This window comes from Hippocampus bargibanti, linkage group LG10 (genome assembly GCF_051943395.1).
Source record: "Hippocampus bargibanti isolate YZ-2025 linkage group LG10, ASM5194339v1, whole genome shotgun sequence".
Taxonomy (NCBI): domain Eukaryota; kingdom Metazoa; phylum Chordata; class Actinopteri; order Syngnathiformes; family Syngnathidae; genus Hippocampus; species Hippocampus bargibanti.
Genome location: NC_142743.1, coordinates 23967336 through 23980517, shown reverse-complemented (window position 1 = coordinate 23980517; position 13182 = coordinate 23967336). Strand labels below are relative to the sequence as shown.

The window sequence follows — 13182 nt, the reverse complement described above, 5'->3', positions numbered from 1 at the left end:
CGTTACGAGAAAGCCTAAATGAGTCATGCCACGTCATTATTCGGCGACGGAGAACAGAATCCAGAAGGGAGAAGCGGGCGAACTGTTGCTATATTTTTTTTTTTACCGAACATTTAATACAATATGAACCTCCCGAAGTTGTAGTTTATAACTATTTTATAGTGAGTGTTTCGGTATATTTCTTTCAACGCAATGACGACCTAATCCCCAAAAGGTTAACAATGACGTTGGTTTTCATAGCAACAGTGGTTCCGGTAGTGGTCACGTGACTTTCGTAAAGCGGTTTAGTATTTACTTATTAAAATGTCTCCCATCACTCGTGAGTGTACGCTTGTGCACGTGTGTGCATTTGATTCAATGTGCGTGTACGTGTTCTTTTGTCTTTGTCGGTGTGTGCGCGTGCGCGCTGTACGGAAATTCCGATTTCCAAGATTAAAGGTAGTCATTCACACAAAATGTCTGGTAGGCTCCGAAGTGGTTGCAAACGTGGCATCGCCCAAAAGTTCCCACAACAGTCAGGTGGGCGATTTAAAAAACAATTTTTCCGATATATGAGAGGGTGCAAGTGTGTTGGGGGCTTTTTTTGGGGTCTTTGAAACAAATCGCGCGGTTCGAAACATGACAGTCATCATCACCATGTTGCTACGATGCAGGGTGGTGGCTAATGCTGTTAGCATCCTCAAATTATTTTAGTTTTTTTTAATCTAGGATTGGCACATTGATATTGTAGGATTATATTTTCACGAAACTAAGTATAATTTATTGACATTGTTCACCTAGCGGCCATTTAGCTTCGCCTCGTTTTATGATAGAAAGTAACATTTGTGCCTTCAAACAAATGGCACGTTTCTAGTGATGGGCCGGCGACAACGAGAAACGGGGGGATGGATTGAAGTTTACGCCCTTTTTGCTAACACTACAGTTTATAAAGGTGAGTAAGTTGTATTTTTATAACTCATAGAAGTGGTAGAATATATATTTGTCTCCATAAGTGCCAAGTTTCAAGCAAAGAGAAGCATTAGCATATATATTTCTAGAGCTCGCAATTTTCTTTCCTAGTATTCAGTGACAGCCATTTTGGATTTCTGAGGAAAATCTGCCTGCATTCGATCGTTGATATTTGCTCATTTATATTTTAAATCTTTTCTTGTGTTGTCTGGTTTTGTTTAGAATTCCAAAAGCTTTCCAATGGTACCTTACTCGTTAAGATCTGCCAAAAATTAGGAAAGTTATGATCGTTTAAACTGTACTAAAGAACTCGCTCATCATTATTTTAATTGTGTATTTACAGGCAGAAAATCCGTTCATATTTCGATAATTAAAAATTATTTCCTTATTATTTGTCATAGAACATCGATGAAAAGGTTTCTTCAGCCGTCATCTGAACTTCTTTCAAGGTGTGGGACGTTTCGCCTCTTAGCCAAGATGCTTCGTCAGCGAACTAAATTGTTGCTGGTAGTTGTCATAGAGTCTGTCATAATCTATACATCATTTGAAAGCCATCTAAATGCACTTTAATATGGTATTAGAAAATTTCACTTAGTATGCGTTTAAAATTGTCGCTTGTATTTTATTTTGTTAAAAATATTATTTGATGTTCGTTTTGGTGGATTGTAACAATTTATCACAATCAATGCGTATTTCTTTGTTGTGAGCATTGGTGTGCGCCTTCATGTTTCACCGAGTCTGTTGGGCTTTGTGCATGTGTTGTTAGCATCCTTCTTCCTGTGTGAGCAGGGGATGTCCCACTTCCTGCTCCGACTCTACCGAACCCGTGACATCTGATTCATGCTGATGCTACACTGATGCACTGGTTTGTAGCCGCCGTTTGCTCATTGTGTGTTTGTAATACTATACCAGTCATCTGACAGCTAGTGTGCGCATGTGTGTGTGTGTGTGTGTGTGTCACATGACCCCGTCAGGCAGAGATGGGGCGAGGGGTTTTCCCAACCACCCGCATATAAATGTTACATGACACGCTCTGGGGTCAGCGACCTTTCTGAAACCGAGCTACATCTTCGCTTCTGGCTAATGCACTTTTGAAACCATGCAGATACTCAGATTACTTTGAATTTATGAAATATTTTTATTATAAAAATAGACAATCAGCTCAGAGGGAAAAGGAGGGAAAAAAAGCACCATATCTTCCAAAATCAACTCCTTTGCAAACATTATAAATGAAATAAATACATTTCTATATTTTATATTAAAAATAATCTAGCAGTCGAACGATATTTTATGGCTTTTTTGTGTCTGATAATAAATTATGAATGGATTTGTAGCACCAAGTGAGATTTTGTGATTCAACAAGAGGAAGCTTGGACAGTTTGTATTCAAAGTATGCAAATAAAGTTTTGTGCGACCGTTAACAATGATTGTTTCAGCGATTGTGATCGATATTTCACATGAAAATTCAAAATGGGGACATTTTCCATTAAAAAAAAAGATGTAAATGGATTTCAATCGGGTAATTTATATCAAAACAACTTATACAAATATTTTAATATTTCAAAATGGCATATTCCCCCCACCTGCATTTACCAAAAACTTTAAAAAGGCAATTTGGCTTCAAATAGTGAATGTCTGTTACTGGTATTTGCGCCAAAACAATCTGTTTATATGGACAGCACAGAAGCAGAAAGTAGTCAAAGCTAATAACGACGATAAATGCCCAAAAATACACAAATTCGCCTTTTGGTGGCCTAAGATTTTATTGCGTGACCTTAGCTCAAGGGTTAAAGGACAACCGACACCATTTTTTTGTTTCCTAACTGACATCAGAAAAACGTTTTATAGACTCTAAAATAGCCAAAATACGCAGGCAGGCGAATATTTTTAGTCAAATGCAAAAGACCAATAAAAATGATTTAAAGTGTCCCAAAACTGCCACAAAATGAGCTAAAAACTGGGGAGATTCAGAAAGTCCCGCCCCCTTGTTCGTGACGTCACGGCAGGATACTCCTTCACAAACTGCTTTGCTCCAGAATCAAAACAATGGCTTCAGAGAGTTCAGATTCGGAAAAAGATGCTTTCTTGTGACTCATCCAGTTATGAATATGATTCAAATAGTTCCGAAGAGGAAAGCATAAATGTTTGCAATCGATTAAAGAAGTCCTTCCGTATCAATTTGAGCCATCTGGACTTCAATGTAGCGTCCCAGAAAATGCACAAGATGATTTGTCTGCTGGGAATTTGTGGCAACTTAATAATAATAATAATAATTTGTTTTCTAAGCACCTTTCAAAACTCTCAGGGTCACTTTCCAATCACAGGATCAGTTTTTTTCTGTGGGTGAGCAGCGGCACCAACACATTAGTATGGAGCCCCAGACATGGCCTTTTCTATCTATTTGAGTTACTTCTGGGTTGAGTGAACGCTGGCTTGTGTTGCTATTTATTAGCTATCTACCTAGCTACTTGCTATCTATTAGTTATCGATTAGCTAGCTAACTTTCTATCTATTTGAGTTATTTTGGGTTGAGTCAACGCTGGCGCGTGTTGCTATCTATTAGCTATCTAGCTAGCTGGCGATTTGCTATCTATACTTTATGCGTGTTACCGCAATTGGCTGCGACGCACAACGATTCACCATCGCGTTATTTATGTTGTTTTCTTTCTAATTTCGCTATCAACATGATGTTTTCAGATGAAAAAAAGTACCCAAAATGCATTGTGTGTCGCTTTCTCGGTCAGGGGCGTTCCCTCCGTGACGTCACGTCAGGTTTTGTCATCAACTCGAAAACAAGACTTCCTGAATATTCAGCGCCAGTCTTAAAATATGGCTATACGTCGTGGAAATAGGTCGTAAAATGCGCTAAATAGAAGTCACATGAAGTGATTTGACAAATGATGGACGCAACTTGTCCGGAGGTGTCGGTTGTCCTTTAATAAAAGACTCTTGTCACGAATAAAAATGTTTAGTTTTTTGTTCAGCTTGAGGTAATCCGTGTAGTGCATAAAATGTCTGTCCCATCCGTTCTCACAAGGTGGCGCACTCTTCGCAGTGATTGAGATAGCGGGCGGCGTCGTCCTCGCTAAAGATGGCCAAGCAGCGCGGGCACTGAAGATCTGACGGGACTTCCATCATGGCCACGTCCTGCGGCGGCGACGGCAAGAGAACCGCCGACAGACGTGGCGGCGTGTTGTTTCGGGCCCCCGAACGATCGGCGACGTCCCGGTGGTGGCGCCGCGAGGAAGAAGACGACGACGACGAGATTCGGTGAGCGATGTGTACGTGACATACGGGGATTTCCCTGGGTTCTCGGGTCGATCCCTGACGAAGATGATTTGGAGATGTTAGTGGTGTTGTGATCATGTGACGAAAACAAACAAAAACAATTGGCTGTGAAATAAACAGTCATACTTCGGTTGACAAACCCCTTGGCTTGCGAATTTTTCGGTTCGTTACATTTATGATAAAAAATTATCTTGGCATACAAACTATTTTTTGGGATACACACGGAACGCCACAATGAGTGACGTGTCGTTCGCGAACGTGCCCGTTCTCCTAACAAGAAAATGGCAGCCGACTCTTTTTGTCCTCTATTGCCCGCCCCCAGTCTTCGGTTAAAGCCACGTGATTGGTCAAGAACGCAGCAGAGAGGGGAGGTGGTTTAAACATTAGAGACAGGCAGGCGACATAGAGTGAGAAAATGGAGAGAAAACAGTGAAATTTCGACTTGTTTCAACGTTGATAGTTCAAACTGCAAGGTTAAAATATCCCATCAATCAGGCTCCACAAATAACCCGCACAAGCCATCTGTACACTTGATGCAAAAAGCTATCAACCCAGCTAAACAGAATACAATTGATTGATTGATTGAGGAACAAGGTAAAATTATGGCAGAGAAAGCACCTACAAGGGATCATTCCTCAAGATGGTGAAAGAAAACTATGTTCCTCATCAAGTGTTAAATGCTGACAAAGGTAAATAAAACGACTGTATTATACAGTACAGTTTATTTCTTTCATTATAATACCATAGCACATTGATGATACATAAAATAAGGTTTATTTTGTGTAGTTTTAAGGCTTAGAAAATTAAATAATTATGTGTTATGGTGACCCGGGAACGGATTATTCTCATTTTAATGGTTTCCTATGAGAAATTATTTTTTGGGATACACACATTTCGCCTTAAACACTGTCTGGGAACCAATTAAGTTCGTATGCCAAGGTATAACCGTCAACAAGAAAAAAATCCCTTAAAATTGAACAAATAAAAAGCAGATTCCCATAGCTGGAAATTTTTAAATACATTTATAGGGGAAATAAAATTGAATACTGTCCATAAAAAGCAGGTTCCCATGGCTCCAAAAATTAAATTTATAGGGAAAAAAATCCCTTAAAATGTAACAAATACATACAAGTTGTTTGTTCCACTGAAAAAAAGCCCACAAAAAGTGCTAAAAGCTACCAAACAAACAAAAAAATGGATTTCCAAACTAGTTTGAAAAATTGGATTCTCATAACCTAAAAATATAAGACACGAAAAGGAAGTGACAGATTTTTTTTTCAGTGACAGAAAGTCAGAACAGCAAAAAGAAAAAAAAAAGGTGCGTGTGCATCGGGGCAATTGTTCACCTGTTTGTGTAGTTGCTGCTTCAAGTGACAAATCTGCTCTTTGAGGTCTTGAATGCGTCCTTGAGCTCGTTCCCGGTCGGCCCGCTCAGACTTAAAATCTTCGGTGTAGATGAGTACCTGAATGAATCGAGCAAACAAAACATTTGTTTTCATATTTTGGGGAAAAAAAATAATGACTATTTGACATTTTAGTGAGGACTTTAGCAAGCATCCTAGCATTTGACATGCTTTCGCGGGCCGAATAAAATGATGTGGCGGGCCACATTTGGCCCCCGGGCCTTGACTTTGACACCAGTCATTGACAGGATATTTTTGGAACTCACGGCAGAATTTCAGTGACCTAAAATTTAAAAAAAACGATTGTTTTCTTGCTACAGCAAGTATTCTCTCATAAGATTTAGGTTTTGTTGTTGTTTTTTTTAACTTTGTTACTCCCGCCCGGAAGTAACTCAAATAGATAGAAAGCTAGCCAGCTAGCTATTGGATTGGATTTGCCTTTATTAGTCTCGCAGTGGAGAAATTTACATTTCTATTCGCTATCTATTTGCTATCTAACTAGTTAGCTGGCTACCTAGCTAGCTATGAGTTATCTATTCGCTAGCTAGCTAACTTTCTATCTATTTGAGTTCTTCCGGATTGAGCGAACGCCGGCGCGTGTGGCTGCCGCTGCTCACCCACAGAAAAATTTCATCCTGTGACTGTAAAGTGACCTTGAGAGTTTTGAAAGGTGCTAAGAAATGAAATGTATTACTGTTAATGGATAACTAATAGATACATAGCTAGTTAAATAGCAAATAGATAGCTATCTAGGTAGCCAGCCAGCTAGTTAGATAGCGAATAGATAGCAAATAGCTAGGTAGCCAGCTAGTTAGCCAGATAGCAAATAGATAACTAGCCAGGTAGCCAGTTACATAGCCAGCGAGGTAGCCAGCCTTTCAAAACTCTCAAGGTCACTTGACAGTCACAGGATATTTTTTTGTGCGGGTGAGCAGTGGCAGCCACACGTACTTTCGGGTTTGACCGCAGAAAAAAACGTATCCTGTGACTGTAAAGTGTTCTTGAGCGTTTTGAAAGGTGCTGATAAATGAAATGTATTATTAGTATTATTCTTAAAATGCTTTCATGGTTAGCTAAATGCTAAACCTAGCTGTGTTTATGTAGTTTTTGCAACTTCACACGAAATTCACACGCAATTCCTGACTGATGCGGCTTTTTCTGTTCATTTCAGAGAGCCGGCTCGTTTGCGAACGACACATCACTCGTCCACAACTGTTTCTAATGTGAAGAATTGCCGGTTGCCGACCTGCTGCTCCAGCGTCTGAATGCGTTCTCTGTCATTGCTGTCGGCTTCTTGGGCTTCTCTTCGCAGCCTGACGCACTCGCTCAGTTTGGCCTCCAGAAGGCCGTTGAGTCTGCAAATCTCTTGATGGAGCAAAGCGGCGCCGGCCGAGGCCAGCGAAGGAGCCAACGGCGGCGGCGATGGCGCCGTCACGCTCTTGAGCCGCTGACAAAGTCCTCGGATGTAGTCCTCCCGGCTCGAGTCGTACTTCTGCCACTGCGAGTTCAAGCCTTGGACCTGGAAACCACATGGGCGGTCAGTGGGAGTTTTTTTAATTTTTTATTTTGCTTTATGTTGGACATCGATGAAAAGATTTCATCAGCCGCCATCTTTGAAGGTGTCGGATGTTTCTCATCCAAGAAGCTTCGTCAGCAAACTATTTTTTTGCTGGTAGTATATATATATATATATATATATATATATAGAGCCAAAACTACCAGCAAAAGATTTTAGTTCGCTGACGAAGCCTCTTGGATAAGAAACAAAACGTCCAACATCTTCAAAAAAGTACAGATGACGGCTGAAGAAACCTTGTCATCGATGGACCAATCCTGTACGACTCAGAGCTTACACAGACGTATTTATGTTGGACGTCTTTTTTTTTCACACTTGTTTTTTCTTACGTAGGTAACACGCTGCTTCAGCTGCCGATTCTCCTCCTCGAGTTTGCGGATTTCAGGATTCGTAGATCTGTCGGGTGACTCAGGCGTCTACACGGAAACCAGGTGTGGAATTAGCATTCAAATGCTCATGGATCATTTTATTTAATCTGATTTTGCATGAAAATACTTTTTTTTGTTAGTACAGTGATACCTTGGCTTACGAACTTAATTTGTTCCCAGACAGTGTGTAAGGCGAAAAGTGTGTATCCCAAAAAATCATTTCCCATAGGAAACCATTAAAATGAGAATAATCCGTTCCCAAGTCCCCATAAAACTTCATTTTCTAATTTTCTAAGCCTTAAAACTACACAAAATATGCCTTATTTTATGTATAATAAATGTGCTATGGTATTATAATTAAAGAAATTAACTGTACTCTATAATAAAGTCGTTTTATTCCTACTATTAGCTAGATAGCTAGCGTTTTATTCGAGTTATTCCGGGTTGAGTGCTGGCGCGTGTGGCTGCCGCTGCTTATCCACAGAAAAATTGATCCTGTGACTGTAAAGTGACCTTGAGAGTTTTTAAATGCCCATATAAATGAAATGTATTATTATTATTATTAGTTTGTATATGTATATTTATGTATTTATGTATGTATTTACGTATATGTTTATTTAAGTCTTTGTTTATGTATTTATTTGTTTGTTTATATATATTTATGTATTTATGTAAGTGTTTATGTATTTATTTGTTTGTTTATATATATTTATGTATTTATGTAAGTGTTTATGTATTTATTTGTTTATATGTATTTATGTATGATTTATGTATTTATACATGTATTTATCTTTGTATTTTAATGTAGCCACAAGCCAGTGTCTTATTGTGCTGGTCCCAAGCCCGGATAAATACAGATGGTTGTGTCAGGAAGGGGATCCGACGTAAAAGCTTGACCAAAACAAATATGCGAATCAAACCTCTAAAGATGGAGGACGTTGATTCGCTGTGGCGACCCCTGAGGGGAAAAGCCCAAGGGAAAGGAAGAAGATTCATGTATGTCTTTCTTTGTTTATATATTTATTATTTTTAATTTCAAAATGTTTACATTTTACATTTTAAATTTTAATTTTTAAATTTTAAATTGTAATTTTTTATTCATTATTTATTATTTATTATTATGATGACGATGATTATTAATGGTTTTCCACAGTTCAAGTGATCTGTCGATGATCAAAAGATGACGGCCATCTTCTTTTTGTTAGCGCCAAAAGCCAATCTTTGGCCGCTAGCCAAAGTGTTTCTTCCGGTTGTTGTTGGCAGACGACGGACGGAGGGTCGCCCACCTGCGTGGTCGCGGCGGCGGCTCTCTCGCCCGCTTGCTTGCTTTTTTCCAACTTGGCCATCAACTGGCGGCACACCTGCACGGTGGCCCCCAGCTGGCCCCGCAGCTGCTCGGCCTCCTCGGCCAGCGACGTGCACAGGACGGCCCCGGTGGCCTCGGCCGAGCGCAGCCTGTGGAGCTCCAGGTCCTTTTCCAGATCCCCGTTCGATTCCCCGGGGCTCTTTGAGGCGCACTTGACGCTTTCCATCTGCGCGTCCTTCTGACGAAGCTGCTCGTTCAGTCTCTGGATCTCCTGGTAAGAACACTTGCAATCACTACGTCGCCGCTAAGCTACGTTTGTTACCGATGTTTATACCAAAAACAAAAATCCAAAATGGATTGTGTTCCAAATTCAAGATTTTGGTAGTGTTGTGAAAATGTGTGTTAAAGTTAAGCTATCTATTAGCTAGTGAGCTTTCTATCTATTTGAGTTACTCCCTGTTTGAGTGAGGACCTAGTTAGCTATCTATTAGCTATCTAGCTTTCTATCTATTTGAGTTACTCTCGGGTTGAGTGAGGGCCTAGTTAGCTATTTATTACCTAGCAAGATTTCTATCTATTTGAGTTAGTTCCGGGTTGAGTGAAGGTCTGGCTGGCTAGCTGTTAGCTATCTATTAGCTAGCTAGATTTCTATCTATTCGAGTTACTTCCGGGTTGAGTGAGGGCCTAGTTCGCTATCTGTTAGCTATCTATTAGCTAGCTAGCTTTCTAGCTATTTGAGTTACTCCTGGGTTGAGTGAGGGCCTTCCTAACTATCTGTTAGCTATCTATTAGCTTGTCGTCGGCGTTTGTACAACAGACTTCTTAGGCAACATAGGCTTAGTTATGCTGATGAGGTGATAACAGAGCAAATGGGGCAATCAGACCAGTCGTAGACCCCATAATCAGGCAGGACAATAGAAGTAATCAGTCAGGACAATGGAATGTAGTCAGGACAGTGTAGCCTCAGGGAAGTCCCCTGGTCCCCCCAACCTGAGAGCAGGGACCTATCATAGCAGAGCCTGCCACTGCCACGTCTGGGCAGTATTTAGGGCCAAAACTACCAGCAAATTTTAGTTCGCTGACGAAGCCTCTTGGATAAGAAGCGAAACGTCCGACACCATCAAAGAAGTACAGATGTCATCTTAAGCCAATATATAATCACCCATAACTAAATAAAAGCCAATGAACAAAGTCGGAAAATGTACCTCTTCTTGTCTGACCACTTTCAAATCCGTCTCGTTGCTCTTCTGCTTCACCTTGTAAATTTCTTTGCACAAACTATCCAGCAGCGACTTGGACGGCCCGACCACCACCGACTGGTTGTCGCCCACCGACAAGCAAAGCCTCTCGTGGCCGGCTAGCCTCAACTTGAGCTCGGCTATAATGTTGTCCTTGACCGCCAGTTGCTTAGCCAGGAGCTCCATCTCCCGCCGGCTTTCGTGGTACAGCGTGTTAAGCGTGCTGTAGCTCCGCTTCTTGTCCACGTCGGCTGGCTCCATTCTTACAGGAGGTTTGATCGATCGTGGCTCGAAAAAAAACTTTTTTTTTTTTTTTTTTTTTTACTAATCCACCGCGCGACGGTTCCCGACCCGGGTTGCCCTTCTCGAATGTATCCGAGGAAGTGGCACTGCTGTTAGGGCGGTGTGGCTTCACGCCGTCGACGATAATATAACCGAGCGGGGGATTTCCTGGGGAACTTCCCTTGGAATTTTGGAGATTCATCAAAGTGAGCACCGTGTGCCCTTGCAGACTCACCGTCTCCTAGCGACATTATGAGACTAATTATTGTGTTGTTTTTGTTTGTTTTTTTTTTTTTTTTCATGAAAATTACCCTCAAAATTCGAATTAATGGCGAGCTAAACTTTAGCTGCTAATGTATCGGCGGGGCGTTCAAAAGCAGCGGGAAATATAAAAATCCGATATCTAAATAACCATTCGTTGAATTCAAACCGAGACAAATATGAGTAAACGTTTGCCAATTACTCAACTGTCGAAGCTGACGTTAACTCACGGGTGTTTGGCTACAATTTGGAACGTAACGTTGGAAAGCGCCCTGTCCCAACGTAGTTTACAGGGTTTCCACACGTACCTTTAAACGCGGCAGTTACGAATTCCCCTGGAGTTCCGACTAACACCTGTTTTTTTTTTGTGTTGTCAATGAATGCACCATGGCCATATATGGGAGATAAACGCTCGGTAACTACTCAAGGGTGACAACTAGACGGCGCATTCAATGCCCGAAAGAAATCCGAAAATGTCAATGTTTTGAGCTAAACGAATAATGAGGAAACGGTATCCGGGAAAAAAAAACTTGTACACGAACCTTGCCAATGGATGTTTGTCGACGAATTTTAGCTTTCCGCTTAAAATCGCCAATTGTACCTTACAAGGTTTCCAAACGCACACGGAGATGCGGCATCCGCATGAATTCCACAATTATCTTCTTCTGACAAATGTACATTGAAACTTGTTTAATACGACCAAAAACCTTTGGGGAACACGAGCCAAAAAAAGCAAAGAAACGAGTATTTTTCTGTTACAACGCAGGTGAATGCACAATGACCAAAATTGGGAACACACCCAAGCCACAAATAAACGCCACCTTTTAAAAAATATTTATATTTTACACCCCTCTACTCCATTAGGGGTAAAAAAAAATACATGACCGCAAAAAAAAAAGGTTTGAGTCACCCACTTGCTCCCCTTTGAATTCTGTTAGTTTAATACATGGCTCCGCCGCGTGGACATATTAGGTATTGCTACTAGGATGGGAATTCCGTCTCTCCTCAGAGAGCCGGTTCTTTTGGCTCGGCTCACTAAAAAGATCCGGCTCTTTTAGCTCCCAAATGGCTTAAATTGTTGCTTAAATTAATTAACCACCAAAAATCATGTGAAATTATGTAAAAAACGAATTACTCATGTACAAAAATACACTATATCAAATATAGTCATCAGTTTCCTCCCCTCCCATTTCCCCGCATACTTTTACTGTCACCTTAACGTGCACCTGTGCCATCTTGTCATTCATGCAAACATCCTTTGGGCCATAATTCTTCTTCTCCTCTGATAAGGTCCAATCGTTGCATGACAAGAAACACAACAAGAAGGTGTGATGAAAAACAGGAAATGACAAGTGAGGGGGAGAGAAAGAATCCACAAGTTGTCATGTAAACGGAGGATTTCCTTTTTGGACTTTGGATTTCCTTCTCTCTACATTTGAACCAAAATTACCCTCAAATATCTCCTGCAAAGTAAAACGCAACTTTTAGGTCATGGCTTTTAGCAGACTTTTTGGTGGGGTATCCACGTGATAGATATCCTGACCAAATTTTATGTAGTTAGTGGGACTGCATCGTTTAAAAAAAATCTGGATTACAAAATACAGTGATAGATCGGTATACAAACTTTTCGGTTTACGAACGTCACATTTATGAATATTTTACCTTGGCACACAAACTATTTTTCGGGATACACACGGAGCTGCGACAATGAGTGATGTGTCGTTCTCCTAACAAGGAAATGGCAGCCGACTTTTTTTTTTTTTGGTCCTCTATTCCCCGCCCCCAGTCTTCGGTTAAAGCCACGTGATTGGTTAAGAACACAGCAGTGAGGGGAGGTGGTTTAAGCATTAAAGAGACAGGCAGACGACAGAGAGAAAGTGCTAAAATAGATAGAAAACAGTGAAATTTGGACTCCTTTCAACGTTGATAGTTCAAAGGCAGAGTGTAGGCTGCAAGGTTAAAATATCCCATCAATCAGCCTCCACAAATAACCCGCACAAGCCATCTGTAGACTCGATGCAAAAAGCTATCAACCCAGTTAAACAGAACACAATTGATGAGGAACAAGGTAAAATTATCGCAGAGAAAGCACCTACAAGGTTCAGTACACCTTTAAAATGGCCACTTTAATAAACCAAAATGGCAACACCTTGGTATTTTTTTGGGACGTGGGTTTTTTGTGGGTCTCCAAATGATAGACATACTTCCCAAATTTCATGTAGCTAGGACTTAGCCGCTAAGTGAAACTGCCATTGGGCAGCAAAATGGAAAATGTTCTGCATCTTAAGTCATGTTTGTCAAACTCGTTTTTGAAAAAAAATCTGGAGTTTTCATTTTACTAACTAAGGATGCAGACTTGAGTCAATTTTGGCAAGTTTTTACGTTTACAAAAGCCCTCAAAATGACCATTGACGATTTTTGGCCGACAAAGCAATTTTTAGAGGACCTTCGTAACCCTTAATAAAAATTCTACCATATCTGCAAACCACAGCACTTATTCTCCACTTTCCAA

General features: G+C 40.6%; 2 protein-coding genes across 3 annotated transcripts in view; one reads left to right on the top strand and one right to left on the bottom strand.

The window, feature by feature from the left end:
• Positions 1-13182, top strand: part of LOC148893038 (dorsal-ventral patterning tolloid-like protein 1) — a 59360-nt gene that overhangs the window by 8714 nt on the left and 37464 nt on the right. The window contains exon 1 of one of the 2 annotated variants that reach the window (XM_089006160.1): positions 9146-9163. The exons of the other annotated variant lie outside the window; for it this stretch is intronic. The gene's annotated coding sequence lies outside the window, so the exon portion shown is untranslated. Of the gene's footprint in view, positions 1-9145; positions 9164-13182 lie in introns of those variants that run through there. 2 annotated transcript variants of the gene reach the window in all.
• Positions 2078-11541, bottom strand: tnip2 (TNFAIP3 interacting protein 2). The gene is made up of 6 exons (XM_089006163.1): positions 10095-11541; positions 8870-9160; positions 7545-7631; positions 6886-7158; positions 5583-5699; positions 2078-4272 (listed from the first exon to the last, which is right to left on the bottom strand). The coding sequence occupies exons 1-6, from the start codon at positions 10386-10388 to the stop codon at positions 3979-3981; spliced, it is 1356 nt and encodes a 451-aa protein (XP_088862289.1). The 5' UTR covers positions 10389-11541; the 3' UTR covers positions 2078-3978.

Coding starts and splice junctions, on each gene's coding strand:
- tnip2 (XM_089006163.1), bottom strand. CDS start 10,388: ATGGAGCCAGCCGACGTGGACAAGAAGCGGAGCTACAGCACGCTTAAC. Junction 9,161..10,094: donor AAGTGGTCAGACAAGAAGAG/GTACATTTTCCG, acceptor TGTTCTTACCAG/GAGATCCAGAGACTGAACGA. Junction 4,273..5,582: donor AGCAGCAACTACACAAACAG/GTGAACAATTGC, acceptor CATCTTCGTCAG/GGATCGACCCGAGAACCCAG.